At 60.7% G+C, this 27,522-nt stretch overlaps 10 protein-coding genes and 1 non-coding gene across 11 annotated transcripts; 4 read left to right on the forward strand and 7 right to left on the reverse strand.

The window, feature by feature from the left end:
- Nucleotides 1-132: 132 nt before the first annotated feature.
- A1Q1_04817 (uncharacterized protein) lies at nucleotides 133-1,059 on the reverse strand (the record flags this gene model as incomplete). The annotated part of the gene is made up of 1 exon (XM_014323055.1): nucleotides 133-1,059. One exon carries the CDS (start codon nucleotides 1,057-1,059, stop codon nucleotides 133-135), a length of 927 nt encoding a protein of 308 aa, XP_014178530.1.
- Nucleotides 1,060-1,870: 811 nt separating this feature from the next.
- A1Q1_04818 (uncharacterized protein) lies at nucleotides 1,871-2,287 on the reverse strand (the record flags this gene model as incomplete). The annotated part of the gene is made up of 1 exon (XM_014323056.1): nucleotides 1,871-2,287. The coding sequence occupies one exon, from the start codon at nucleotides 2,285-2,287 to the stop codon at nucleotides 1,871-1,873; it is 417 nt and encodes a 138-aa protein (XP_014178531.1).
- A 626-nt stretch (nucleotides 2,288-2,913) lies between these two features.
- On the reverse strand, nucleotides 2,914-3,001 carry A1Q1_t505. Its single transcript has one exon. It is a non-coding gene; the product is annotated as a tRNA-Arg (tRNA).
- A 401-nt stretch (nucleotides 3,002-3,402) lies between these two features.
- Nucleotides 3,403-5,056, reverse strand: A1Q1_04819 (phospholipid metabolism-related protein; the record flags this gene model as incomplete). Its single annotated transcript, XM_014323057.1, has 4 exons — nucleotides 3,403-4,101; nucleotides 4,140-4,233; nucleotides 4,271-4,431; nucleotides 4,952-5,056. The coding sequence occupies 4 exons, from the start codon at nucleotides 5,054-5,056 to the stop codon at nucleotides 3,403-3,405; spliced, it is 1,059 nt and encodes a 352-aa protein (XP_014178532.1).
- Nucleotides 5,057-5,422: 366 nt separating this feature from the next.
- A1Q1_04820 (uncharacterized protein) lies at nucleotides 5,423-6,866 on the forward strand (the record flags this gene model as incomplete). Its single annotated transcript, XM_014323058.1, has 4 exons — nucleotides 5,423-5,503; nucleotides 5,642-5,806; nucleotides 5,933-6,106; nucleotides 6,192-6,866. The coding sequence occupies 4 exons, from the start codon at nucleotides 5,423-5,425 to the stop codon at nucleotides 6,864-6,866; spliced, it is 1,095 nt and encodes a 364-aa protein (XP_014178533.1).
- A 111-nt stretch (nucleotides 6,867-6,977) lies between these two features.
- On the reverse strand, nucleotides 6,978-9,341 carry A1Q1_04821 (uncharacterized protein; the record flags this gene model as incomplete). Its single annotated transcript, XM_014323059.1, has 1 exon — nucleotides 6,978-9,341. One exon carries the CDS (start codon nucleotides 9,339-9,341, stop codon nucleotides 6,978-6,980), a length of 2,364 nt encoding a protein of 787 aa, XP_014178534.1.
- A 1,284-nt stretch (nucleotides 9,342-10,625) lies between these two features.
- On the reverse strand, nucleotides 10,626-12,666 carry A1Q1_04822 (peripheral membrane protein, Tim44p; the record flags this gene model as incomplete). Its single annotated transcript, XM_014323060.1, has 6 exons — nucleotides 10,626-10,710; nucleotides 10,748-10,879; nucleotides 10,925-11,253; nucleotides 11,335-11,716; nucleotides 11,769-12,124; nucleotides 12,301-12,666. 6 exons carry the CDS (start codon nucleotides 12,664-12,666, stop codon nucleotides 10,626-10,628), a joined length of 1,650 nt encoding a protein of 549 aa, XP_014178535.1.
- A 599-nt stretch (nucleotides 12,667-13,265) lies between these two features.
- A1Q1_04823 (proteolysis and peptidolysis-related protein) lies at nucleotides 13,266-14,409 on the reverse strand (the record flags this gene model as incomplete). The annotated part of the gene is made up of 5 exons (XM_014323061.1): nucleotides 13,266-13,373; nucleotides 13,461-13,682; nucleotides 13,839-14,094; nucleotides 14,210-14,269; nucleotides 14,312-14,409. The coding sequence occupies 5 exons, from the start codon at nucleotides 14,407-14,409 to the stop codon at nucleotides 13,266-13,268; spliced, it is 744 nt and encodes a 247-aa protein (XP_014178536.1).
- Nucleotides 14,410-15,419: 1,010 nt separating this feature from the next.
- Nucleotides 15,420-17,339, forward strand: A1Q1_04824 (uncharacterized protein; the record flags this gene model as incomplete). Its single annotated transcript, XM_014323062.1, has 5 exons — nucleotides 15,420-15,536; nucleotides 15,589-15,632; nucleotides 15,681-16,036; nucleotides 16,077-16,238; nucleotides 16,357-17,339. 5 exons carry the CDS (start codon nucleotides 15,420-15,422, stop codon nucleotides 17,337-17,339), a joined length of 1,662 nt encoding a protein of 553 aa, XP_014178537.1.
- Nucleotides 17,340-20,444: 3,105 nt separating this feature from the next.
- Nucleotides 20,445-22,791, forward strand: A1Q1_04825 (uncharacterized protein; the record flags this gene model as incomplete). Its single annotated transcript, XM_014323063.1, has 2 exons — nucleotides 20,445-20,988; nucleotides 21,044-22,791. 2 exons carry the CDS (start codon nucleotides 20,445-20,447, stop codon nucleotides 22,789-22,791), a joined length of 2,292 nt encoding a protein of 763 aa, XP_014178538.1.
- Nucleotides 22,792-24,795: 2,004 nt separating this feature from the next.
- On the forward strand, nucleotides 24,796-26,505 carry A1Q1_04826 (uncharacterized protein; the record flags this gene model as incomplete). The annotated part of the gene is made up of 5 exons (XM_014323064.1): nucleotides 24,796-25,018; nucleotides 25,255-25,374; nucleotides 25,430-25,989; nucleotides 26,062-26,120; nucleotides 26,169-26,505. 5 exons carry the CDS (start codon nucleotides 24,796-24,798, stop codon nucleotides 26,503-26,505), a joined length of 1,299 nt encoding a protein of 432 aa, XP_014178539.1.
- Between the last annotated feature and the right edge of the window lie 1,017 nt (nucleotides 26,506-27,522).

Raw genomic sequence — 27,522 nt, forward strand, 5'->3', positions numbered from 1 at the left:
GTAACACTGTAGGCTGTAAGAGCTATAGGATTGTCCACGACAGAATTGCTAAATTAAACGAATGTGCAGTATTACAGAAGCGGGGTTCTGTACAACGACGTCTTGACTCTTCAACGCACCACTCCTTGACATTCACTTCGCGGCAATCTCCGCGTCCTCAGTACACGCGACGCACATGCGCGGGCCGTATCCGAAACACTTGAGGCAGCACGTGTTCTCGAACGCGAGCTGGTCCTCGGACAGCTCGTTCGCATACGCCTCCCACGGGACGAGCTTGACCCGGGCCAGCATGTCCAGGAGGATCTCGGTCTGCTCCAGCTTCTTGTTGCCGAGGTAGTCGAGCTCGTGCTCAATCTGCTCCATGACCTTTTCAAAGTGCTGGCGGAGCTTGTCGAACGTGAGTTTGAACTCGCGCATGACGGCGGGAGGCAGGCCGATACAGCGCACGTCGGCGTCGCTGCGGTCCTTCACAGCCGAGAGGAAGAAGTAGATCGCAGACGTGTACAGCATCGCGACCTGCGCCGTGATGTCCTTGCACCGCTCCTTCGGGGACTCGGGGAGGATCACGACGTGCGCGGGCATGGCGCCGAGGAACGTCGCGCCGACGGGCGGGCGGATCGAGTCCGTGTCGTGGCGCAGGCCATACTTGGCCGCAGGCTGGATGTTGACGACGAGGCGCTGGGTGTCGCGGAGGTCGATGGTCTGCTTGCCGTGTCCGATGTGCGAGACGATGAGGACTGTAGTCGGCGACGAGCCGGTACACACGTCGCCCATGCACAGCCAGCGGCTCTCCTGCGGCTTCGCGAGGCGGAAGAGCTCAGTGTCCGCCTCGGTTAGGCCGGGGCCCATGTCGACGCGCGTTGCGCGGCCAAGAATCGAGACAAGCTGGTCCGCGGGCGGCTTGATGATCTTAGCACCAGCAGCCGACTTGAGGACGAGGATGCCGAGCTCGCGCTCGATGCGCACGTGGCGCACGAGCGCGCTGCCCTTCGCCCGGAAGAGAGACGATTGACGCGCGAGCTGGTAGAGAGTGCTGAAGTTGGAGAGGATGGAGACCATGTACGGGTGGCCGGGGTTGGCTTTGGTTGTTTAGTTGAGTTGGGGTTGGGTTTGGGTTGAGGTTGAGGGGTTCATCTCGCGGCGTCTGAAGGGAGCGATTTATGTAGTGGACGTCCGTGGGCCGCACGAGGTGATGTGCCGCAGACACCGCACCCACGAGCCGGACGGCACGAGTCGCGACCCCGCCCCCCGCATTGGACACACAATGCAGACTGCCGGAAGAAAGAGGTCAGTGTGTTCGCAAAGTTTCGAACTGGAAGGCTGGGGTTTCAGTGCACTGAGCGACTTTTGTTTGCGGGGTCTCCGCACTTTCTCGCCGGTGGAGGCCGTCCACCACCGTCTTGGCCCGGAGGGCGAACACAGGCCGCGCCGCAGCGGCCAGAAGAGTGCATGGGCCGCTGCATATTCGCGCATTGCGCTGTCACTGCTCATTGGTCTGGAACTTGCAGTCCGTTACTCGCCCATTCCCTCCAGTCCCGGTGCGGCCGGTGCGGACCACTGCGGCGGCAACTTGCGAAGTGCCCTGGACGAAAGCGATGAGCTGTGGTCGATCACACGATCACACGAACAAAAGAGCGCAGAAGTTGACATCTCACACTTATCTGCTCATAGCTTCTTGACTTCGATGACTATTAACCGCTTTCCTCTGGGACGAGCAATGGTACAGCTAACTGTGATACTGCTGATGTCGAGACCAAATCAGATGCGGGATTAGCCGCACGCGGAGCTCGGCGCTGAACGCGATGCCAACTACGGCCGCCGCGTCTCGGCGTCAGGACCCTTCCTCCCAATGACATCAAGCCTTCAGATTCTAGACACAGGCCAACACCGCTACCGCCGTCACGCCCACCAAAGCAAGGAACCCCGGCCAGCTTGCCCTCCTGGGAGCATCAGCCCGGATCTGCTCCCACATGGCAACACAGTAGTAGCTCCCATTGGGCGGAAGCTGCCCGTCTGTCGTGCCAGGCTGGGCTTCTCCGTCCCTCTTCCTCGCTCCATTCTTCTGGATGTAGGCGTACTGATCCTTGTAACAGTCCGCCCACACGTCCTCAAATGATCGGCCGGGATACGTGCTCAGCCACGCCACGGAGGGCTGACACCACGACATCGAGTCGTTCTTCACAACGAGACTCTTGTCGTCCGGCTTCAGCTCTTGCCCGTTTGAGTAGCAGCAGCGGTGCACTGCTGTGCCGGCGGAGCCGCCGCATTGGACCAGCGAGAGGGTCATCTTGGGGGTCAACTGGAGTCCTAGCCGCCGAATAGGGTGGGGGTCTTACTCTGTCAACTGTGAAGTGGATGCCTCGGAAATTTGTCGAAGTGAGGTGTTGCGAGGAGGAGCAAGCGCCAGAGAGAGGGGCAGAGGCGGAGACGTGTGTTCAGAGGAGCTCGCTTTATATGCACGAAAGTCGGAGTGGGATACGCTCCATGTGGGTGCCGATGGCGGGACGCCAGCGCCACTCGCCTCAGCGGTGCAGCGGCGCAGCGGCGCAGCAAGCGGCCTCGAAGCACACACACATTTGGCTCCAGGAGACGGAGGGTATTACTGCACCCACTTCGTCATTTGAGGTGGATGCTACGGCATTCGGTAGTCGTATTGCAGTGGTGTGTTGGATTAGAGTTAGAGGCACGCTCCAAAGTACGTTGCTCTGTGTACCAGCCTCCTGTGAGCGGAGTGGCGCCAGCTCGGTCCGGCGTGCGTACCTGGCGTCGTGTGACTGTCCTACTTCCTGCACATTCTCCTCAGTAATCCTATACCCAGCTCTTAGCATCCAGCGTCTTGTCTAGGAGCAATCTGCCCACAGGTGGAGAAGGAAAAAGAGATGAACCCCATGTGGAAGGGGACCAAAAGTTGAAAGCCTACTACAGGGGTCGAACCTGCGACCGTTGGCGGTCTCGGTATTCTAGCCGAAAACCAACGCTCTGGCCACTGAGCTAAGCAGGCCGGTCTGATCGTCGCTGCGCGCCGGGGCTCCATGTGCCTGCGCCCCCGCCCTCCCCGTAGACTCGCTGCCGATCACTACCGCTCCGCCCAATTATCCTCGGTCTGATGAAGCTACTTTCGCTTGCTCCGCGAACGCTCAACCCACACACAGTCTATCAGAATACATGACTAGTCTATAGGAGAAGGATTCGTATATAACAGGAGAAAGCGGTAACAGATTATATAGCGGCCGCGCCGCCCGGCCGCAAGTGCATGGTGTCTAAGCGTGCGGGTCCGTCAAAGGCGTCTCGATAGCTTGACGCGGCTGACGGTGCTTTCGACGCCCCCGACGTCCCCGATGCCCCCTGGGCACCCGCACCCATCGCGCCCACGTCTTGTAACAGGTGCACCTCGTCCGAATCCTACTCGAGACGCTGCGAGTATTCGGTCCGGACGTTGGCGTGTGTCGACTCGGCGCTGATCGGCGAGTAGGGCGTGTTCATGCGCTGGGGGGGGTAGACCACACCGGGGGGCGAGGGGTAGGACGTCTGCGTGTTCACGAGGCCCATGCCTGGGTCGCTGACGTCGCGCTCGTGCACGGTGTGCAGCGGGATGGCACTCTCGGGATTCTTGATGCGCGGGTCGTACGTCTTCCACGACTTGGGCGCGGCGATGGGCTGGGCGTTAGCTTCCAAGAAGGCACGCTCAGCTAGGCCACGAGTGGAACTCACCGGGAAGTACTGCCTGTATCCCCACCAGGCGGCGAGGACACCTACGATGCCGCCGGCAATGACATCGGTCGCGTGGTGCCTGTAGTCCATGGTGCGGCTTACGCTGACGAGGGTCGCACCCGTGATCGGGGCGAGGAGGATCCAGCTCTTGATCGTGTATCCCTTGCGGTTGAGGGCGCGCATCTTGGCGCTGAGGAAGAGGGTCAGGTACCACATGCCGGTCCACGCAAAGCTGGAGTGGCCAGAGGGGAAGCTGCGGAATCCCTCCTGCAGGTGCTCCGTCTCCGTGCAGACCTTCCACGACGTGAGGCCGTGCACCGGGTTCGCGGTGTAGTCGGCTGGCGGCGCGCAGCGCGAGAAAAGGTCGGGGCGCGGGCGGCCGACAGTGATCTGGCGTCAGTTTCTGGATAGAGCAGCTGTCAACTCACCTTGACAAAGTCAGTGAAGGACACGCAAAGACCGAGACTCAGGATGAAGCCGAGGATCGTGTTGTGCGCGTCCCAGAACGAGCGCTGGATAGCACTGAGCGTCAGTTACTGTCGCCGGGGCCGCAACTCACGAGATGATGACCATGATGATGGCCGGCACGACGCCGAACAACACAGCGAGCATCCAGACAGGCACGCGCTCATGCTCGGCGTACGGGTGCGCAAGCGAGGTATCCGTAATGTCGAACAGCCGGCGGTACCCGTCAATCTTGTCGATGAGGTAGAAGATGCCCTAGTGCAAGTCAGCTCATGTTTGCTCGATCAGTGTCCCGAAATAGAGTTGAGAGATCTCGGTGGGGCCATCCCCGTCACAGAGAATAGAAACACAGCACTAAGCGAGTCTGTTTCCGGACTGCGGACATACTCGCATCCGTGATCCGTGACCGATGCAAGATGTGACGTGACGTTCTACACTCAGCGGCAGACGGTGCGGTGACTTTGAACGCCCCGCTGCAGAGGTTGCGTCACGGCACACGGCAGGGCGGTAGCTCGGTCGAGGGGTGTGCCGTGCCAAGACCATTTTCGACTGCGCAACAGCAGCACAGTGGCAACGGCGCGGCGGACAATGCAGCGAGCGCCGTGCATCCGTCGTTGTTGGATGGGTGGCTGAGTCCATTTTTCTCCCTGTTGCTTGCGATCGCACGACTCGACATTGCTGGCATCGATGCTCGTGTGACTGCCGAGATGACGGCTCGATGGCTCCGTGGTGCGGGCCTGGGGAGGGGTACCCGCTCGCTGGAATTAAGACTTACCCAGAGGAAGATGCAGATGATCCAGTCGGGGAGGTAGCTCCAGAAGACGCGCCATTTGTATGGCTTGTCTGGATTGTCGATGTAGGGCATGAGCTTCTTGACCATGGTGCTTGGAGTGTTGTTGCGGTTGGTAAAGAAAGAGACAGAGCTAGAGAGGATGATAAATTAAACCGAGGCTTGGGTGTGTTACGGAGCCAAGAGAGAGAGAGCGAGTAATGCTTCCAGGGCTGATCGGCGCAGCCACCCTGCCCCGCCCCTGCTGCGCCTTGGTCTCGATCTCTCCTTGCTCTTGATTCAATAGGCCCGATCTGGTTCCTGCTTTCCCGCTCTCAGCCGGCAGTCTCATTCACCGAGTATCACGCAAGTCACGTGCATACAACCCCACATGGCCCTGTGACGTAGAAGCTGAGCTTGGCCGCACGCTTCTTGTCACCGCACAACTTTAGCTCTGTCACAGCGATAATAACACTCATGACGACGAAAGAGCTCGAGCACCAGGTCGCCGGGCATAAGGGCGTGCAGACCGACGACTCGGGTGAGCTGGTCTACAAGGTGGGTTTGAGTGAGCGGCGAGTGATAGAGAGCTGCGCCAGCATTGCATGGTCGTCAACGGTGAACCGGAGCTTCAGTCCACTGCCGCGACCTCTGCAATGACTGGCTTCCTCTGTCTGATGGTGTAGCTAACACCAGCCCGCCCTCCCCACCGAGATCGCATTCTACGAGCACGTCGCCCAGAATGCGGACTCCCTGGGGCAACTACGCCCCTTCATGCCCGTCTGCTATGGCAAACTGACGCTGCAAGGGGAGCAAGACGGGGAAGGGGGCGTGCGCGAGGTGGCCGATACGGGCAGCGAGGTGAGTGTTCTCTGCACTTCCGAGCCAGCGGCGAGGAAGTTTGGAACTCCAAACTCCCGCGCGTAGTCGCGTAGTTTGCAATACACATCCCGAGCTGGGTTCAGATAGCTTGAGCTAACATCACAGTCAATCGTGCTCGAGAATCTGACGTATGGGTACCTGCACCCCTCCGTGCTAGACGCGAAACTCGGCACGGTGCTGTACGACGAGAACGCGACTGAGGAGAAGAAGGCGCGGATGATCAAGAAGGCGGCCGAGACGACGACGGGCCAGGTCGGGCTGCGGTTGACGGGGTGTCAGGTGAGTCCGGAGCGAGCGGCGAGCGGCGAGCGGCGAGCGGCGGGCGGCAGCTGGTGTTATTGCGTACTGCGAAGCTGACCTGCAGACCTGGCACCAGCCCTCGCAGGCGTACATATCGACTCCGAGGCAGTTTGGCTACGACCTGAAAGTGGAGGACATGCCCGCCGCATTAGCGAGGTTCTTCCCTCTCCCCTCAGACAATATTCCCGAATACATCGACCCCTCTGTCCAGCCCTCAATCCCGACCTCAACCTCCGACCCGGCCTTCACCGAGCCATCAGCCGAACCCAAGTCCTACACCTCGCACGCTATCCCCCTGTCTCTCCTCTCCCGCTTGCTGGCCACTCTGCTCACCCGGCTCGAGAAACTGAGGGCCGCACTGGGCACAGCGGAAATCAGGGCCGTCGGCGCGTCGCTGCTTGTCATTTATGAGTCTGACCCGACGCGGCTGGCGGAGTGCTTCACCGCCCTCGATCAGGGACGGGTGAAGTGGAAGGAGGACGCTGAGATCGATCCAGACGCCGACTCGGATGAAGAGGACGATGACGAGGAGACGCCGTTGCCGATCTCCCTGCACTTGATTGACTTTGCGCACACGTTTGCTAGGCCCGGAGAGGGGCCGGATCAGGGCGTGCTTTTGGGGTTGGACAAGTTTACGGAACTCGTTAGGGGAAGACTGGAGGATGTGAGGAAGGCGCAGGACGGAAGTGAAGAAGATGGGGGAGAAGAGAGGGAGGCGAAGAAGGCCAAGACGGGATGAGATGTAGATACATTGTACAGTGATGCTACATGATGACTACTAGCTTTCGTTCTGCTGCTCAACCCCACTCTCGACTATGGCCGCGGGGCTCGCTCCGCTCGCCCCTCGCGCTCACATGATAGTGCACGCCCCGCGCTCAAGTTCATCAAAGTCATCCTGCCACCACCGATACCCTCCCCTTCCGCGTTCCTGCACGCCTCTCTCCTTAATCTCGCGATTCAGCTCCCCGACCTCCCTAGCCTGTCTCCACACCATCGGCGGCGTAGCCCTCCTCCACCCCCAGAAGCTCTTCACGACGTTCCGGTCTTCCTCGAGCTCGGCGTCGGCGTACTCGAACGGCGTGCTGCTGAGATCCGAGTCGCCCGCCCGAGGGCGGGAGAAGATGGCTGCCTCGTTGTAGGCTTCGTTTGAGAGACGGTGGCAGTCGACGAGACTGATGTACGCGCCCGAGGGGCGGGAGCGGAGGAACTCGCGCAGCACGCGGCCGTCCGCCTTCGTCCCGTCTGCGGCTAGGAGGCGGAGCTGGGGGAGGCCGCGGCACAGCGCGACGAGGCACGAGGCGGAGACTTCCTTGGCTGAGCCGATGCGGAGTTCCTTCAAGTGGGAGACGCGGAGGGGGGACTGGGGCACCGCGCCCGGTATCAGCTCGTAGAGCACCGCATTGTCCACGGCGCCGTAGCGGCCCGTCTCGTCCAGGTCGAGGTGTGTTAGGAGCGGCATGGAGCGCACGAGCTGGGAGAGCAGCGGCGGCGGGTCCATGTAGAACACGGGCTCGAGGGAGGCGGCCTCGAAGATGCGCATATTGGGGAGCTTGCCTATCAGCAGCTCCACGGCGTCGGTCGTCAGGTTCGTGCAGCTGCTGAGCACGAGATGCTGCAATGGCGACCCTTCGGCCGGTAGATAGTCCACGTATTCCTGGATATCGGCTTGGGAGAGCCAGCGGCAGCCCAGGAGATCCAGCGTCGTCAGGTGGGGCAGCTGTGCCAGGCGGTTGAACAGCTTCTGCCCCGAGGAGTCGGCCAACCCGCTGATGCGCAGCGTGCGGAGAGCTGAGGACTGGCGAGGGGAGAGAGATGCAATGAATTCCTCGATGGCACCGAATTCGAGCCCCTGGCACCGACTCACGTCCAACTCTGTTAGAGCGAGGCCTAGCTCCAGGACGGCAGCTAGGGCCGGCCTGACTTCCAGCTTCCATCCCTTCAACACCAGCTGCTCAAGGCGGGGACTCGCCCGGATCAAGTCGACCAGGTCGGCGACACTCAGGCTCTGCGCGCCGCGCACGTCCAATCGCGTGAGCGCCGTCCAGTCAAAGTTCCCAGTCGACAAGCACGGCTTGAGGTCCAGTCCGGCTACCGAGTCCAGTCCCCGCAAGCTCAAGTGGCGCACGCACGGCCGGGCATGCGACATGATCTGCCGCAATGTGTTCCGATGCAGCACCCCCGCGAGGGGGGACATGTCCGCGTCGCTCCAGAGCGAGCCGTCAAATACGAGCGAGCGCCACTCTGTGCTGACGCGGGAGAGACGAACGAGCTCGCGCCGTCCGCCGAGGGCACCGTCCCACTTCCCGTGTCCTGGCGAGGCGGCCCAGGACTCGAGCAGCGCCGCAAAGACCTTGAGCTGCAGCTCGCGCGGGAGCATGGAGCCGAACAAGTCTGGCTCGGGAAGTGCGCGGTACGACAGTGTGCCCCACACGAGCTCGTCGGCTACGGCCGTGCTCTGCACGCCGGCGGCGAGCACGACGCCACGCGGCGGCGGGAGACCGCGCTTCTTCTTCGGGAACACCTTGCGGCTCGAAGTGGCGATGGGCGAGTCGGGGCGGGACTCGCGTGACTCGAGCTTCGACGGCGGCGGGGTGGGCGGCACCGAGTCTTCGCGGGGGACGTCCTCGAAGGCAGTCGAGAAGGACATGGAGCGGCGTCTCAGGAAGGAGAGCGAGCGCAGCGAGGGACGCGGCGAGCCCTCCTCGTCGATCGAGTGGCGGGAACGCCGCCGGTCCAGACCCCGCCGGACCGCGGCGCCGAGCCGGCTCCCGCTCGACGAGGAGATGGTGCTCCCGGGCGTCGTGGGCTCTTCGTAACTTGACGCCGGGCGTGAGTGTGTCGCAGCTGCGGGCGACTCGGCGATCATCGGTTCCTCGACTACGGTCGCGCCCTCGAGAAGCGCGAACGGGGCCACCATAGCCGGCGCCGCCCCGGGAGGCAAGGGGAGGTTGCTCGCTGCTTGCGTTTGTGCATGCGGTGCGGGACTCGGGTCCTCGTCATACGGGAACGGAAAGAGGTTGCTTGAACTGCGTCGCCGCGGTAGCTGCAAAGGCGATAAGGAGAGGTTCCCGCCCGTGCTCGTGCGACGGTACTTTGCCACTGGGACTGATGTGAAGGGCGGGGTGCGGGGAGTCTGCAGCCGGGGCGATTCGGGGGAAACGCTGCCCGCTGCGTCGAGCGCTGGCGGCTGCTCGATGTCCAGTGGGGACGACATTGTGAGTTAACACTTGCGTTGCGATAAGGAAAGAGAAGTTTGGTTGTGCTGCAGCGCTGTTGGGAGATATATGGACGCGGAACGAGTGGGGCGCAGCGCGCAGCAATGGCAGATAAGGGTTGTGCTAGGTGCTCAAGGTGTGACGGGCTAGAGACAAGAGACTTGCTAGCACGGGGAGGTGAGGGGCGGCGCAGGTGACACTAGTGAGTGCGCGGGACGGCCGGACGGCGTTGGTTTGATATGCCAGGAAGGTGTCTTGTGACAGGGAGAGCGAAGGTGAAGGGACAGCAAGAACAGCCGACAGCGTTGGTCGCGGATCACGGGCCCGGCTGGGCTAAAGCTGTTGCGCTGTTGCAGACGGCAAACGGAGGGAAGGGAGGGTGTTTGATCCGGGGTCAGAAGCGTGACTGCTCGATGGCTTGGGCGGCGGCAAGCCTGGTGGCCAAGTGGTGGCGTGAACGGGGGAAGGCAAGTGCGACAATGGGCAGTGAGTAGAAAGGGTGACAAAGAGGTGACAAGGGCAAGAATGCGAACGAGAGAGAGAGAGAGAGAGAGAGAGAGGATAATGACGACGGTATGTGATCTCTCTCGGCGATGAGAGAAAGAGAACGCACGAGATCAGGTGGCAGGAGATACGTGCGCATGACTAGCAGCAGCCAGAGTGCAGCAGCACTGTGCGCAGTGGAGTAGTACCGAAGTAGATCCTGGGTCATGGCTGGCTGGGCGCTGGGCGCGCTGGGCGGCGGCGGCGGCGCAGCGGGGAAGCCAGAGTCGCAGTGCGGGGTAGACCGGGTGGATGATGTCACTTGACCAGAGCCTTCGATCCGATCTCCCCTTCGTAATCCACTTGCCTAATTCAACCAGTACTGCTCTTGCATGTGCTCCTATTCTTTCATGAACCTGTCTGAATTATCACGACTCCCAGTGGGATCCACAATCCTCATTCCAGTGCAGAGCATGTGAGAGATGACCTCTTCGTCTCCTTGGCGACACCCCTAAAGGAGCACAACCGACGCCCGACGCCGAGGTATACGTAGATCATCAATCCACCTCACTCCTATCCGCTAACCGGGGGCGTGATCCTTTCCACAATTCACACAAAAGTGTGAGGTGGAGCACACGCCCTTTGCACTAGGACACACAACTGTGCACTACTCATCAACGATCTGCGTCCTATGTGGGTGCCTGTGTCTGTGTGCTCTCCTGTTTCGTTTGGGTGTGATACAGCGGGTAGAGTGTGCGCTCGAGTTGCACTCCGGCCGTCCTCGCGCGCACACGGCCGGGTCACTTGACCGCACCGATAGCACCGGTCCGTTTGCCCGCAGCTCCGTGCACCCGGTCCGGATTCTGCGAGAATTTGTGGTTCAGCCTGAAACTTATGTAGAAAGGCACTGCACGTAGCTTACTCGCGCCTATCTTCTGCATGCAACCTAAAGGTGCTCGTGAGAATGGTGGTGTGCATAGAAAAGGGTGCAAATGCAAGTCTATCGTAGGGTTTGGGCGGTTTGGGAGGATTGGTAGGGGGAGTGAGGGGATAACTATACTATGATTGCTGCGAGGTGCGCGCTTTTGTACGAGCTTACATGAAGCTCTTCTGGCCGTGGCGGGCCATCTCGACGACCTTCCATCCGCCAGTGAGCTCGTTGTCGACCTCCTTGTCGATGCGCGTGAGGACAAAGGCGTAGCGGCACTGCTCGACGCCGTTCTCGTTACCGACAATGACCTCGCCCGTCTTGGCGCTGCGGAAGCAGAGCACCTCCTGCGACGCAAAGGAGATGACAAACACCGGAACATCGTTCTCGAGCAGCTTGCCCGAGACAATGTCGACGTGCTTGATGTCGAGAATCTTCGAGTCGGAAACAAGGCCCTGCTTGATGTACTGGCCCATCGTGGCCCAGAGGACGTTGAAGGTCTGAAGGGGTCAGCTCACAACTCCGGTAGAAGCAGCTTCCAGGCATTTCCGCGCCAGCCAACGCGACGCAGATTTACTCACAGCCTCAGAGCACCACTGCTTGAGCGCTTCCCGGTCGGCACTCAGGTACGCGTCAACAACCTCGGGAACAATGTACTCGCGGAGCTCGCGCGTGAACGAGTCCATGTTGAAGTCGGGGTCCATCTCGCGGATCGTGCGGATGACGCGCGCCGTCTCGTTCTCGCCGAACCAGCCCGCGACCGTCGACGCCATCGAACGGAAACTCTCGACCGCCGGGTTCTCGGACTCGTAGTACTGCTCCCGCAGCTTCTGGTACGTCGGCGACTCGGTGATGAACGAGAGGCGGGAAGACGTCGGCTCCTGGTTCGCGGACACGACGAGGGCTTCTCCGGCACTGAGAGTTAGCTCTGTCACACCAGACGGGTTCGCCACACCACGGCTGCTGCGAGTGCAACAGTGGCAACGGTGCCGAACAAGCTCAAGGCCATACTCACTCAGGGTTCTCAGCAACACGCTTGGTCTTCTTGCCGGCCTTCTGCGCACGAAGCTCACGCTTCCTTCGTCGCTCCTCCTTCTCCGCGTATCCACCGTAACGGGCGCCGGTACCGGCGGCATCGTCAAAGGCCTCGCTCACACTCGCCGCGATCTGCTTGTACGCCTCGGTGTCACGGATCGGCTGCGTCGCACGGTCGGCAAACGCAGAGACGGACTGCGAAGCGGCGGCAATCGCCTTGAGCACCTCCGAGTCGGCGAGCGCCTTGTTGATCGCCTCGTTGACCGACATGCCGGCCTTCTTCAGGTCCTCGGCAGCCTTGGCGAGACGCGGGTTCTCCTTCATCAGGTTCGCCATCTGTTAGTCAGCTTAAGCCCTCTCTAACAATGTAGCTGCAGAGTCTGGCGCAAGCGGACCGCTGCCGGTAGCCGGCTGAGGTTCCGTTCCGAGCGGTGGCAAGCAGCCCCGCGCCGCCGATCTCACCGGGGCGGCCCTTTCACCAAGTTCCAGTCACTTCAAAGGATGCTACTCACCCTAGTACGCTCGTACATCTCCCTGGCAGCCTTCATGGCCTTCGAGTCGGCCATCTTGTCGACCTCTCCGGAGAGCTGCTTGACGTTCTGCTGCCAGCCCTGGTTCTTCTCAATCTCCTCCTTGAACACCTGCAGGAAGACCTTGAAGGGGCTCTGGGGCGGGCCGGCGTCCTCGTCGTAGCCGCGCTTCTTCTGCTCCTTCTCCTTCTTCTCGTCCTTCTTGTCCTCCTTGGCGTCCTCCTTCTTCTGCTCGTTCAGGCGGATAGACGTTCCGGAGAAGTTGCGGGCCTGGAGGGCGCGGGCGTACGCCGCACGCGGCAAGGGCGCCGGTCGGACGAGGGGACGGAGGGCCGAGATACCGCGCATCGTGGTGCTGGTGGTTTTTGGGGGGGGTTGCGTGAGTGAATGTAGTGTGGAGACTAGCAAGTGGAGACAACGAGTTTTCCGGAGAACATTATTCAACGCTCACTCGGCCTCGCAGGTGGAAAAACGGCCCTCGGCTACTCCGGCGCCTGCACGTGGCTAAACATGGGGGTGGAATAAAGCACCCCATAAGTCCGAAGCTGGCCGTTCAGGTCGGCTTTCTATGCCTGCGTTCGAATCCAGCCGCTGGCGCTGCGTTTTGGCGTGCCTCGACTCAGACCGAGATAACCGAACAGCTCCTCGCCGGAGGGATGTTCCGACAATACCCCGGCTCAGCGACAATCTTCCTTGCGGATCATGGCAGCGACGACTTCCACCCGCTCGACTGAGCCGACCGAGGTCTCATGCGCCTGAGGCTTGAGCACGCGGTGTTTTGGTATCGTAAACAAAGCAGCTGACACTGTCAACTTACGGGCAGTTGATCTTCTCAGCGGCATGACTTAAGTTGCTACTACGGTCAAAGGCTAGTGGGTGGATAACAGTTGTAGAATACATCATGAGTTGAAGAGAAACGGGCAATACGAGGCACCTTTCCAGGCAACTTAGTCGTCTCGAGGTCCGCATCGCGACAGGACGTACTGTCGCACGCGCTTCTGCTCCTCGCCGCCGACGCCATCGATGTCTTCGGGGTACTGGCTGTCGGCATTGTGCTGATGTTAGCTTGGTACGCAAGGACACAGCTCTCCCTCTTCATACTCCTGCAGTAGCCGCTGCGCGAGCCGTGGAAGCGAACTCACCCTCTCGCGATCAGCGCCCGCCTCGATGAGTACGACAGCAGCCTCGCCGTGTCCGCTCTCCATGGCCAGGTGCAGAGGCGTGTTGCCCGCCCGGTCAGAGGTGTTGAGCCTCGTGCGCGGCCGACCCTCTGGCGGGTTGAGGAGGACGTTCAGCATTGCGACGTTGCCCGTTGTTGCGGCACGGTGCAGAGGGTGCTGGGAAGCGCGGTCTTTGATGTTGATCTGAAGTTAGCTAGAAGAAACAGCGCTGAAAAGCTACAGCCAGACTCCGCTTTCATGGATCGCGCTGCAGCGCCACGACACTCACATCAGCTCCACGTTGAATGAGCAGCCTAGCAAGCTGTTGTCAGCTCCACGCCACCGAAAGGAATAGCTTACCGGCACATTTCCTTTGGACGCAGCGTAGTGCAGCGCACCCTGTCCCTTGTCGTTCACGGCGTCAAGCTTCGCGCCTACGTCAAGCAGCTCGGCAACATTCTGCTTGTGTCCGGAGGAGGCAGCAACCAGCAGCGGCGTCCATCCCATCGCATCGCTGGCCTCGAGGTCAGGCTGGTATGAGAGCAACAGCTGCAGGACACTCAGGTTGTCGGCGCCCGCGGCCCAGTGCAGGGGCGTGCGTCCATCCTGCTGTAAGCTGTGATCAACACAGCAGAGCAGAAACTCTTCAAATGTCCAGTCTGGAACCAGCCCGGACACCATGACTCAGTCGCGCAGGCTGGCCACTGCTAACGGAGGAAGGCAGCACTCACGTCATCTTTCTGATTAATGAGTCTCGGGTCCTCGGATAGAAGAGAGCGGATGAGACCGGGCTGACCTGTTGTCAGCTGACTCCCAAGAACAGAATAGCTTACCTTCCTGTGCGGCTCTGTGGATGCTGAAGCTCGCTGCCATTGTCAATGAATACAGTGCAGTCGATGACGACAGGAACACTGACGAAGCGGACAGACATGGTCGCCGCTAGGTGGAGGTTCGATCGACCTTTTACGTAACATATGGGAAGAAACACGTGATTTCGTCCTTGTTGACGCTTCGCAGTTCGGGTTCTTCGAGACTGCGATCGAATCCCAGCAGGCAGCGGCGCAGCGGTCAGCGGTCCCCTCCTCAGACCGAGACGGAGAGCGGGGATGCTTTCGCACGGTCGTCTCCGTTGACGTTGAGAGAAGCAGCCTATGCCAGGCAGGATGCGGCACCGCCGCGCTCATCGTCCTGGATCGACTCCTGAGTGACTGAAAGGGCTTGGAGGCTTGGCTCCTGCGCAGTCTACGTAATTGAATGCAGCAGCTCCGCGCTCACCCTCCGCCGAGCCGTTGGACCAGGCACCCAGGTACGCATTTGGAGAGCCGAGCAGAAACCAAACAGCCAAGCCCAAGCATCAGGCGATACACACGCGACCGTGTGAAGTCTTCCCAGCGCGCGGCAACACGCGCAGCCCCCGTCCCGGACCTCGAGTCTCCACTCTCAGACGCGCAGCAGCACCGGCACCGGCATTCCCCGTCAGCCTCACCCCAACGCCCCCAGCGCCTCTCCCCCCGGCTCCCCTGCATATCCTGCATTCGGTAGCAGGCACACGGACAAACGAACAAACGAACGGACGCTGCGATCAAAGCACCGCGCACCGCACGCACCGCCTTGCTCGTTCCCCCTGCATGCATCCGTCGCCTCTTGAGACCGTGTCTGACCACCTTCTTGTTCCTTTCCACACATCACACCGCGCACCTGCACACACTCTCTTGCGCACACTACACACGCGCACGTATCGACCCCCTCGCAGTCGCACCGTGACGACACACACTTCCAAGCTTCCGAGACTCTTGAGCACACACGCCCCAGAGTCCGCAGTAGTCACAGCTTGCCTGTTGGACCGCTGTATAAAGCGACCTCGACACTCATTCGCAACTACCCTCTCTTCCCGTTTCTCGCTCCTCGAAAAAGCGCTCGCTAGCAAGCACGGTCGCGAGTATGCTCCTTTTCAAGACCCTCGTCGCGGGCCTTCTGCCCCTCGCAGCGGCGCTGCCCCCGATCACTCGTACCGGCAAGTACCTGTACGACCAGAACGGAGAGCGCTTCTTCATCAAGGTAAGCTCACAGGAGCTGCCCCGCAGCTGACTTGCAGGGAGTTGCATACCAGCCCCAGGGACGTCTCGCCGAGCAGACGGCGGACAACGAGGAGCAGTGAGTGTGCCGGCTTTGGCTTGCAGCCCCAGGAACTAACATGCCCAGCGGAGGCTTCCCCGAGCCTGACTCCTACATCGACCCGCTCTCGAGCAAGGACAACTGTACCCGAGACCTTCCCCACCTCCAGGAGCTCGGCGTCAACGCTGTCCGCGTGTACTCCGTCGACCCCTCGAAGAACCACGATGACTGCATGAAGCTCTTTGACGACAATGGAATCTATGTTCTCCTCGACCTCTCCCTCCCTGCCAACGGATCGATCAACCGTGCTGCCCCCTCCTGGACCACTGCCCTCCTCGATGAGTACATGCGTACCATCGATGTCTTCAACAAGTACGACAACGTTCTCGCCTACAGCGTTGGAAACGAGGTTGTCAGCCGTGCCGTGAACACTGATGCCGCTCGTGAGTTAGCGCATGCCCCCTATTCAGAACTGACAGACAGCCTTCGTCAAGGCTGCCGCCCGTGACATCAAGGCCTACCTCCGCAGCATCGGTTCGAACGCTATGGTCTCGTACTCTGCCGTAGACGGCGACTCGAACTTCCGTGGAGGCGTTGCCGAGTACCTGACCTGCGGCAACGACAGTGTTACGATTGACCTGTACGGTGAGTAGTGGCTGTGGTTGCAAAGATCTGGTGGCGCAGATCGATGGCACTGGCCTCGGACTGCCAGCCCTCAGATCTGGCCACGCCAGCGCTTTGTTTCATCGCTAATCTGTGCCAGGCCTGAACAACTATGCGTGGTGCGGCTCTTCCTCGGTCACCGCCTCGACCTGGAGCAACATGGTCGACGACTTCAAGAACGTGCCCGTCGCGACTTACATGTCCGAGTACGGATGTATCGAGGTCAAGCCCCGTCTCTGGCAGGAGGTCGACGCTCTGTACGGTGACACGACGGTCACCGACGTCTTCTCCGGTGGTGTTGCATTCAGCTACTTCCCCACTAGCGATGGGTATGGCATGGTCGAGTTCGGCGGTGACGGTAAGGACGTCACCGTCAGCACTGACTTCACGAACCTGGCGCAGCACCTGAAGAACGTTACCACCGCCAAGACCCCTGCCCAGTCCGCCGCGCAGACCGGTAGCATTGAGTGCCCTGCGGACGGCGCCAAGATCAACGCGAGCTCGAAGCTGCCCCCGACCCCTAACAAGGCCGCGTGCAACTGCGTCAACGACAACGCGCTCTCGTGCCACGTTATTTCGGCTACCGCCAACGACCCCGCCAAGATGGGCGCCCTCACCGACTACGCGTGCTCCCTCCTCGGACAGGCGAACACTTCTGTAACTTGCGAGAACATCAGCGGCAACGGTAGCACCGGTGTCTATGGTTCGCTCTCGTTCTGCTCGCCCGAGGTCAAGCTCAACTACGCCATGTCGAGCTTCTGGGAGACTGACCAGAAGGCCACCTCGTGCGACTTTGGCGGCAACGCCACCCTCACCCCCAACACGCCCAACACCCAGGCCTCGTCGGAGGTTGCGGCCAAGTGTCTGGCCAACGCCTCAGCCGTCACCACTCCCTCGGCGACCCAGGGTGGCCCGAGCCAGACCACCGGCGTCGCGCCCACCGCCGTTGTTTCCGGCGGTAAGGATGCTGGATCCGACGGTGGTGACAAGAAGGACGACAACAAGAACTCTGGCGCCAACGCCGTCTTCGCTTCGCTCTCCATGGTTGTCCTCGCCGTCGCCGGTGCTGTCATTGCCGCCTAAGCGGACCCCTCCCTCCCGTTCTCTCGCCTGTCGCCACCCCGAAGCCGCTGCAATTGTACAATCAGACACAATATCTACGACTACGACAATCTACCCCATCCCCCATTACCTAATCCCATTCGTCGCGGAGATGTCCTCACGGCAGCTCAGGTGACGGTCGTCTGTATGTTGTTTACCCCAGTAGGCGACAGGCGAGCGGAACCAAATCGGGGAATTCCGAGGTGAGAGTCGGCAAGGTCTGGCGCCTGATTTCTCTTCCTCCCCTGCCCTTGCCAGCCCAGGAACACTTCCCTTACGTTTGTCTGCAGAGTACTTTCCGTAGCATACAGCGTTTCTGTTTGGACATTTTCATGTGATGCAAAGTTATAGACGTGGCTACTGTCCCTTCCGCAGTGCAATAATGCTTGTTCGCTAGCCGTATCGGTTTCCTCGAGTTTCCGACAGTCTGCCATGATTGGCGGAGGAGCGATGGGTTCAGATATGGTTTGAAGGGTATGAGAAAGTAAATGAGAGCTTCAGGTCGTCTTCCCAGACAAACGTCAGGAACATTGGGCATGCTTAATGCGATTTCTCTGGGACTGCGCTGGAATCGATCCCAACATAACCCTGACCGCAGATGAACCAAGGAAGAGTAGAGGGGACAAACACATGTTTATCGCCGGCCGGCGCCAAAGACTCCAACCGACTCAAAGGCACAGCGATGTCATAAATTGCGACCAGCCATTGTACATGAGCGCCTCGCAATGTCACTTTTGGGACCAAACATGACTCTGCGGAGCAGCCCACGGCCTGCAGTACGGCCGATAGATCGCCATCGCTGCGGAAGATGCAGGTGATGTTTGTTTTGCTGCGATGGGGCAATATAAACAAACTGAGCGATGCGATAGACGGTCCGAGCCCCCTCCTACACTACGAGCAAACAGCAAGCACAGCAATCAGCGAACAAACGAAGTACACGATGCCCTCGCCTCCCCAGTATCTGGTCCTGGACCTGGACGAGGATCCCTTTGCGGTGAGTCGACTTGTCCGAGATGTGTTTCAGCGTTTCTTTTCATGATTCTTGATTGAGCGACGGAGGCAGCGACGGAGGGAGGATGAACGGATGAGCGGTTGGCGGGGCTTGGCGACCGCTTTGAAGCTGGTTTTGGACCGGTGTGATCCCCGTGTGTCGCTTTTTGCATACTCCTCCTCCCTGTTTCTTGCGATGGGTGAGGTCTGAGTGGTCTGCACCCGGGTTTGGGGTCGATGACGTCCGTTGACTTGCCGGCGCTCTACCGGCTCGGCATCCTAAGCGCCGAGTGTTGGGCGGTCGCGCGGTGGCCGGCCCGCCGGACGGCACTCTACGTACTCTACGTTGCTGGGTATCAAACAGCGGATTGGTTTCGGGCAGCCCTGTTGCTCTTTCCGCCGAACGCCCTAGGTGTACCGTTCTCCTTGTTGCTCGTGCTTCTGTCTGAGCGGAGCCATGGTCTTAGGTGCCTGTCACCCTGCTCAAGAATAGCACAGGCATGGTCCTGCCCAAGCACGGCACATCAAACGAAGAATCTTGCAACCATTGCAGATCCGTGCCCAGTCACCTCCTGGAGGTACCAAGGATGTCCGTGTCTCGGCGCATTGACGTATACCTCCACCTTCCTCCGGCCCGCCGGAGACATCACACACCGTTGTTTCTTGCCTTCCTCGTCGTATGACTTCTATCCATGCCCACCTCGTTTTCCTCGCTCTTTCCTCCGCAGTGGTGCGACGGCGACGCCAAGATCCAGTAGCACACTGGGACTACGGTTATCGCACCACTTCCAAGCCTCGCCAGTTGGCCAAGGGCAGATCTACGGTCTTTGCGTGTCTCGCGCTCGCGCCAACGAAGAGGGGGGGGGGGCACCAGCACCGCTCTGGCTTCCAGATTTCAGACATGCTCGTCGTACACGAGCCTTCTGCAAGCACTGGTCGTGCCCCTTGCTGCTCAGGCTGGGACAGACTCTTCGGGCTGTCTAGTCTACCTGGGCGTACCTCAGAACGGCCTGCAGGCTACGATCACACCGCCTTGATGCTCGCCTGCAAGGTACCCAGAAGCAGGGCGGAGCAGGACCTGCCATGGCGGCCTCGAGCGCGCGAGCCTGATAGGAGTTGACGGCCTGAGAGCTCTACGCCTGGAACGCTTGCGCCATCCGCCGCTCGCTCCTTCCTGCCCCTCGTGCCATGCTCTGCGTGCGTGCGACCCGGCGCTGCGCGCACAATCTGCATGCCCAGTCCACCGCCACTGGTTGCGTGTGTCAGACTGCGATCAGCAGGCATCACGCTCCACTCTCACTCAGTGTCGGTGCGAGCTGGCCAAGGGCCAAGGGGGAAGCAGACTGGCCAAGCCTGCTCGGCACATTGCACCTGCTGTGCAGCAGACAGCGTTAGTCCGGCTCAAAGGCTCACATGAGCGCTGCACGCCGCCCGATCTTGAGCGCTCGTGCTGCCTCCTTCCTGTCACTCACCCTGTCGCGACCTGGCCGCGTGCATGCTGAACAGACCGCTCGCTCGCAGACTCTGGCCAGCACGCACTCCTGCCCCCTTGCGCACTCGCCCCGTTGCGGTGCACAGTGCACCGTCCGCACCGTGTCCGGTGTACAGCAGTCGCGGCGTATAAACGCTGCAGGCCCCGTGCCCCCGCTCGTCTTCCTCACTCTGTGTCATCGCTCTTCTCCCAGCACTCACATTCCCGACCGACGTCTTTGACGACCCGCTAACCCGCGCCAGAGTTCGTCCTCGCTCCTCGGGGTCTACGACGCAGAGCACCCCCCGCCCCACCGTCCCGATCCACGGCGGCACTCCCGGCTCTCGCAGCACTCGTTCGTCTCCGCCGCCACTGGCGACACCAACGTCTCTCCCCCCTCTCCGGCACTTTCGCGGGAGTCGCTCCCTTTCTTTTCTCCCCCGCGACCACCAAAGTCTCCCCGCCGGTACAGCCAGGACGCCCAGCCCCGGCCATCCCTCGACAGCCAGCAGACCGGACAGACGTACCTTGACCGGTACAGCATCCTCGAGAAAACCTCGCTCTTCGCGACCGACTCTGAGTCACGACCTAGCCTCGACAGCCTCATTCGTAACGAGAAGCACAGGATGAGTCAGACCGCTCGTCTCTACGACTCCGGCGAGACGTCTCCTGACCTCTACCAGGAGGGCGGGGACGAGCTCGTCCGCCCCAAGTCTGGTGGCGGCAGGAAGAAGCTCTTCTGGACCATCGGTGCCGGTGTGGCGCTACTTGCCATCCTGGGTCTTGGCCTGGGACTCGGTCTCGGCCTGGGTCTCCCGGACAAGAACAAGAACGAGAACAGCTCGGGCAAGGACAGTGCCGCCGACGGCCATTCCTCCACCGATGCGGAGCCGACCAAGGCACAGGACGACCCGCGGCCCACACCCAACGCCCAGCCGAAACCTGAGCCAAACTACTTTGAGGGCAAGACGGGCTCCATGATCAAGATGGAGAACGGAAGGGAGTTCAGGTACACGAACGACCTGGGCGGCGACTGGGCGTACGACATCAAGAACCCCTTCAACGCCTCGGGCCTCGCACAGACCGGCACGCCCCGTGTCAACGAGACGTGGGAGTATGGAAAGGACCTCATCCGCGGTGTCAACCTTGGTGGATGGCTCGTCACTGAGCGTGAGTATCTCTCCCAGCTAGGGGGTTTGTTGGACTCGGTAGCTAACGCCATCAGCGTTCATTGTGCCCGGGCTTTACGAGCGATACGTCGGCCGGTCTACCGTCGATATCATCGATGAGTACACTCTGACGCAGGCCATGGGCGCCGACGCGGCCGAGGCGATGGAGGAGCACTACAAGACGTTCATTACGGAGGAAGACTTTGCTGAGATCGCCGCCGCGGGCCTGAACTGGGTCCGCATTCCTATGGGGTACTGGGCGATCGAGACTCTTCCCGGGGACCCGTACGTCCCCAAAATTTCCTGGACCTACTTCCTCAAGGCGGTCGTGTGGGCGCGCAAGTACGGTATTCGTATCCTGCTCGACGTTCACGCTCTGCCCGGCTCGCAGAATGGCTGGAATCACTCGGGCCGCGGCAATGGTACGACCAACTTTATGGCTGGCGCTGGTGGCCTCATGAATGCCCAGCGCTCCCTCAACTACCTCCGCACCCTAGCCGAGTGGGTTTCTCAGCCGGGCATCAAGGACGTCGTTCCTATGCTCTCGCTCGTCAACGAAGTCCGCGGCTCGTTCACCGACCTCGCCATCCTCGGTTCGTTCTACCACGAGGCGTACCAGGTTATCCGCGGTGCTCTGGGCTACGGTGCCGGCAATGGCCCCTTCATCGTCCTCCATGAGGGCTTCGTTGGTGCCGAGCGCTGGATCGGCTTCATGCCCGGCGCTGACCGCCTCGTCATGGATGCGCACCCGTACAAGGCCTTCAGTCCGGGATCCTACAATCTGCCCTGGTCGCAGCAGCTGGCAGACGTGTGCGGTTGGGGTCGCCCGAATGCGCGTTCCAATGCCGAGTTCGGTCTCACGATCGGCGGAGAGTGGTCGCTCGCTATCAACGACTGCGGCAAGTGGCTCAACGGCATTGGCCAGAACGCTGGCTTCGGTGACTGCACCGGCTTCGAGGACTGGCGCAACTACGACGAGGCGATGAAGACCAACCTCCGCAACCAGTGCATGGGCACGATGGACGCGCTGCGCGACTACTTCTTCTGGACGTGGAAGATCATGAACTCGACCGAGGTCGGATACCCCACCTCGCCGCAGTGGCACTACCGCCTAGGCTGGCAGGAGGGGTGGATCCCCAAGGACCCGCGCACTGCTATCGGCTTCTGCGCGAGCCAGGGGCTCTCGGGACCGAACGAGGGCTTTGACGGCACATACGAACCCAACATGATCGGCGGCGACCCCAACCCGACGCTCAGACCCGGCTCCTTCGCCTCGGCCGAGGGACAGTATGACCAGTGGCCGCCCGCGGCACTCAAGATGAACGAGGGCTCGACTATGGCCGCCGCCCAAATGGCCCTGCTCCCGACACTGACCCAGACCGCCAAGCCCGTCACCCTCGCCATGCCGACCGAGTACAAGAGCGCCACCGGCGTCGGTAACGGCTGGACTAACCCCTCGGACACTGCCCTCGCCTATGCCGAGGTCTCGGGCTGCTCGTACCCCGAGCAGTTTGCGACCGGAGCGTTCTGGGATGCTCCCTGCGGTGGCGGCGGCGGTGCGGCTGCACCTGCAGTCGCGGCGCCCACCGAGGCTCCCGTCCCAACTGCTGCGCCCGTCGTCCCCGAGCCTGCTGCAGCTGAGGCGCCGGCCGTCGCTCCAGTGCCTGCAGCTGATCCTGCTGCGGACCCCGCTGCTGATCCTGCCGCGGTTCCGGCCGCCGAGCCCGTCGCTGATCCGGCCGTGGTTCCAGCCGTCGAGCCCGCTGCCGTTGGTGTACCGGCCGATGTTCCGGCCGCCGCTTGAGCACGCGCATGACAGTGTTTTCTCGTTGCGCCGAGCTCTCCCCCAACCTGTCTTTCATTGTTCACGAACAATCCTATGGACATCACACCTCATTCAAAAATCCGATCTCGATCACTTTCCGAATCAAAGCCATCTCCAGCCCATTCAATGTACATATATCAAGTCAACACGTAGCCATCAGGACCATTGTAAACTAGCTATGGATCATAATGGAGTAGCTAACGACGCCGAGCACACAGGGCCCTCTGTCGCTGTCGCTTCTCTGAATGAGCTGAACTTGGCGGGGCTCCAATTGACGGCTTGCCGCAAACACGTGATTCGCCGAGATCTCTCCTCTCACGTGACCAGTTGGGACCTGACGATCATTTCTTCACGTAGCCAACCATTCCGATTGGCCCGTTGGTGGATTTGCCACTCAAACCACCCGCCGATCCCTCCAACGAGACGGCTGCGGGAACCGGGGGATCTCTTGGCGGCAGAGGCATCGACATCATGACCCTTCTTTTGCTGCTCTCCCTGGCCTGCCCTTGACGCGGTGTAGTCATCCCTGGCGAACCCCGTCGCTGAGTCAGTCAGCATGCATACTCCTCCTCTATGCCCCTGATCGGTATGCCAGTGGAAAAGCTGTCCCGGTGTTGTAGAGGGTTATTTGGTAATCCGATGTGAATTCAAATTCCTCGCCTTCTCCGCGACGCGTACGACAGTCACCTCTTCTGCGAGCTCATCGGCATCTCGGCTGCGTGGCCACAGTGGAGGAACGAGGATTTTCATTTCGCTGGTGGTGCTATTTGGTATTCGTCCCTGAAAACCAGGCCGCCCCGCTACCTTCGGCCCGGTCGACCGATAAGCTCTTTGTTCTAACTTGGGCTGCAGAGGCCGCTGCTGTGCTGCTGCTGGTGGAGCAGGAGACGCATACAGAACGCGGGGGAACGAACGACGTGCTGCAGTTTTGCGCAGAACTTCAGGAGTTCAACACGCCATCGCCGTGCTGCCTGCTCGAAGTGTCCACCCTCTCCCTGAGCATGCCTGAGGATGCCTGAAGTGTATGCCTGATTCGGACATCAAGTCCAAGGCAACAGAGCAGAAGTAGCACACCAAGTGCTGCGTGCGATAACTCACCCGCAGCGCCCTCCCCGTCTTCAAGCACAAGCAGTGCTGCTCTAGAGGTCGAGGGCCGAAGGGTGAGTGCGCGGCAGCCGCGCACGCTTAGATTTCGAGGCGTTTCGTATTTGCCTTGATTTGGCTTGAAGGTTTTTGCGTAGCCCGGTGTTGGATGCCAAATGCGCCAGCTTACGCGCTGGCGCGCCAGGTTGCGGGGCGCACGGGCCAAGGACTGAGGGGAACCATGGATCGCGATCCAAGTTTTGCCACCATGACAACAACGCTGGCCGCCGTTGACCGGCGACCGGTCGTGAGGCCTCGAGATCCGACGACGCCAGCAGGGATCCAGCCAGATCGAGGGATGCATGCTCGACTCGACAGTCAGAGTATAATAATCTTGCATCCTGCTGTTCTCTTCCACCCTCTCGACCCATTGCCACTCACACCCCGTGCTTTGCACTTTGCTTGCTCACCACATCCATCCAGCGCATCCGCAGCATCCGCCTCACACGTTTATTCGCCGAGCTACCCATCCACCCGCATCCGCCACCGGCTGTCCATTGTTGACATCCAACGCATCCAGCACCTGCCGTTCCCAGTAGCAGCGCGTGCATACCGTATCGACAGACACGTTCCACTCGTTCAAACCTAGACCCGGCACAAACGCAACGGGCCAGGAAGAGAGAGTGGGAAGTGGGACGCCAGGGACACGTATCGCACGTTCGACCTCGGCCTCCACCAACAACAACGTTCAAGGCACTCGTCGCACCCCCGCAGCAACCGCGTACCGCCTGCAACGAGACACACATATACTCCATGCTTCCCTTCTGGAGCAAATCCAGCACCACCACATCCACCACCGCATCCACATCTGTATCCGAGACTATTATCGCGCCCGACACCATGGACGTCACGACGCCGACCAACGAGCGCCCCGGCCCCGTCCTCGAGGAGCAGGACGGCCTGATGCCGGACCTCCCCGTGCCCTCGCTCGTCGCCAGCGATGAGTCCTCCCCCGAGCTGCCCCCTATCGTCTCCCCCGGCCTCGAGGACAAGCCGTTCGACCTCAACGCCGCCCCCCGCCTCCCCGAGTGCTGGGGCCACCGCGGCGCGTCGGCCAACTTTCGTGAGTAATACCGAACCGTGGTTCACCGAACTTCCCCGAGCTTCCCCGAGCTACCTGCTGCGGTACTGCCTCACGAACCCATCTCCGAGCGGTCAGGCATACATCCAGCGCTCCGAGGTCATCTCAGAGTGTCGGAAAGGTGCATGCGATGGATTGGGAGGTTGCAGGGATGGATCGCATGCATGGGAAGCGAGGCTGAGGACGGTTGGTGCAGGGACGATAAGCTGACGCTGCAGCCGAGAACACTCTCATGTCCTTCGTCGAGGCCTGCAAGGCCGGCGCCGATGGCATCGAGACCGACATCCACATGACCTCCGACGATGAGCTCGTCATGTTCCACGATCCCGAGCTGCACCGTACCACGGATGGCAAGGGCCGTCTCCACGAGCAGCCACTACCTCCGCACCCTAGCCGAGTGGGTTTCTCAGCCGGGCATCAAGGACGTCGTTCCTATGCTCTCGCTCGTCAACGAAGTCCGCGGCTCGTTCACCGACCTCGCCATCCTCGGTTCGTTCTACCACGAGGCGTACCAGGTTATCCGCGGTGCTCTGGGCTACGGTGCCGGCAATGGCCCCTTCATCGTCCTCCATGAGGGCTTCGTTGGTGCCGAGCGCTGGATCGGCTTCATGCCCGGCGCTGACCGCCTCGTCATGGATGCGCACCCGTACAAGGCCTTCAGTCCGGGATCCTACAATCTGCCCTGGTCGCAGCAGCTGGCAGACGTGTGCGGTTGGGGTCGCCCGAATGCGCGTTCCAATGCCGAGTTCGGTCTCACGATCGGCGGAGAGTGGTCGCTCGCTATCAACGACTGCGGCAAGTGGCTCAACGGCATTGGCCAGAACGCTGGCTTCGGTGACTGCACCGGCTTCGAGGACTGGCGCAACTACGACGAGGCGATGAAGACCACCCTCCTCCCCCTTCCTCCGGCCCGCCGGAGACATCACACACCGTTGTTTCTTGCCTTCCTCGTCGTATGACTTCTATCCATGCCCACCTCGTTTTCCTCGCTCTTTCCTAGGAGCTGCCCCGCAGCTGACTTGCAGGGAGTTGCATACCAGCCCCAGGGACGTCTCGCCGAGCAGACGGCGGACAACGAGGAGCAGTGAGTGTGCCGGCTTTGGCTTGCAGCCCCAGGAACTAACATGCCCAGCGGAGGCTTCCCCGAGCCTGACTCCTACATCGACCCGCTCTCGAGCAAGGACAACTGTACCCGAGACCTTCCCCACCTCCAGGAGCTCGGCGTCAACGCTGTCCGCGTGTACTCCGTCGACCCCTCGAAGAACCACGATGACTGCATGAAGCTCTTTGACGACAATGGAATCTATGTTCTCCTCGACCTCTCCCTCCCTGCCAACGGATCGATCAACCGTGCTGCCCCCTCCTGGACCACTGCCCTCCTCGATGAGTACATGCGTACCAAATACCCCGGCTCAGCGACAATCTTCCTTGCGGATCATGGCAGCGACGACTTCCACCCGCTCGACTGAGCCGACCGAGGTCTCATGCGCCTGAGGCTTGAGCACGCGGTGTTTTGGTATCGTAAACAAAGCAGCTGACACTGTCAACTTACGGGCAGTTGATCTTCTCAGCGGCATGACTTAAGTTGCTACTACGGTCAAAGGCTAGTGGGTGGATAACAGTTGTAGAATACATCATGAGTTGAAGAGAAAAGAGAGGATAATGACGACGGTATGTGATCTCTCTCGGCGATGAGAGAAAGAGAACGCACGAGATCAGGTGGCAGGAGATACGTGCGCATGACTAGCAGCAGCCAGAGTGCAGCAGCACTGTGCGCAGTGGAGTAGTACCGAAGTAGATCCTGGGTCATGGCTGGCTGGGCGCTGGGCGCGCTGGGCGGCGGCGGCGGCGCAGCGGGGAAGCCAGAGTCGCAGTGCGGGGTAGACCGGGTGGATGATGTCACTTGACCAGAGCCTTCGATCCGATCTCCCCTTCGTAATCCACTTGCCTAATTCAACCAGTACTGCTCTTGCATGTGCTCCTATTCTTTCATGAACCTGTCTGAATTATCACGACTCCCAGTGGGATCCACAATCCTCATTCCAGTGCAGAGCATGTGAGAGATGACCTCTTCGTCTCCTTGGCGACACCCCTAAAGGAGCACAACCGACGCCCGACGCCGAGGTATACGTAGATCATCAATCCACCTCACTCCTATCCGCTAACCGGGGGCGTGATCCTTTCCACAATTCACACAAAAGTGTGAGGTGGAGCACACGCCCTTTGCACTAGGACACACAACTGTGCACTACTCATCAACGATCTGCGTCCTATGTGGGTGCCTGTGTCTGTGTGCTCTCCTGTTTCGTTTGGGTGTGATACAGCGGGTAGAGTGTGCGCTCGAGTTGCACTCCGGCCGTCCTCGCGCGCACACGGCCGGGTCACTTGACCGCACCGATAGCACCGGTCCGTTTGCCCGCAGCTCCGTGCACCCGGTCCGGATTCTGCGAGAATTTGTGGTTCAGCCTGAAACTTATGTAGAAAGG

Source organism: Trichosporon asahii (genome assembly GCF_000293215.1).
Source record: "Trichosporon asahii var. asahii CBS 2479 unplaced genomic scaffold scaffold00070, whole genome shotgun sequence".
Taxonomy (NCBI): domain Eukaryota; kingdom Fungi; phylum Basidiomycota; class Tremellomycetes; order Trichosporonales; family Trichosporonaceae; genus Trichosporon; species Trichosporon asahii.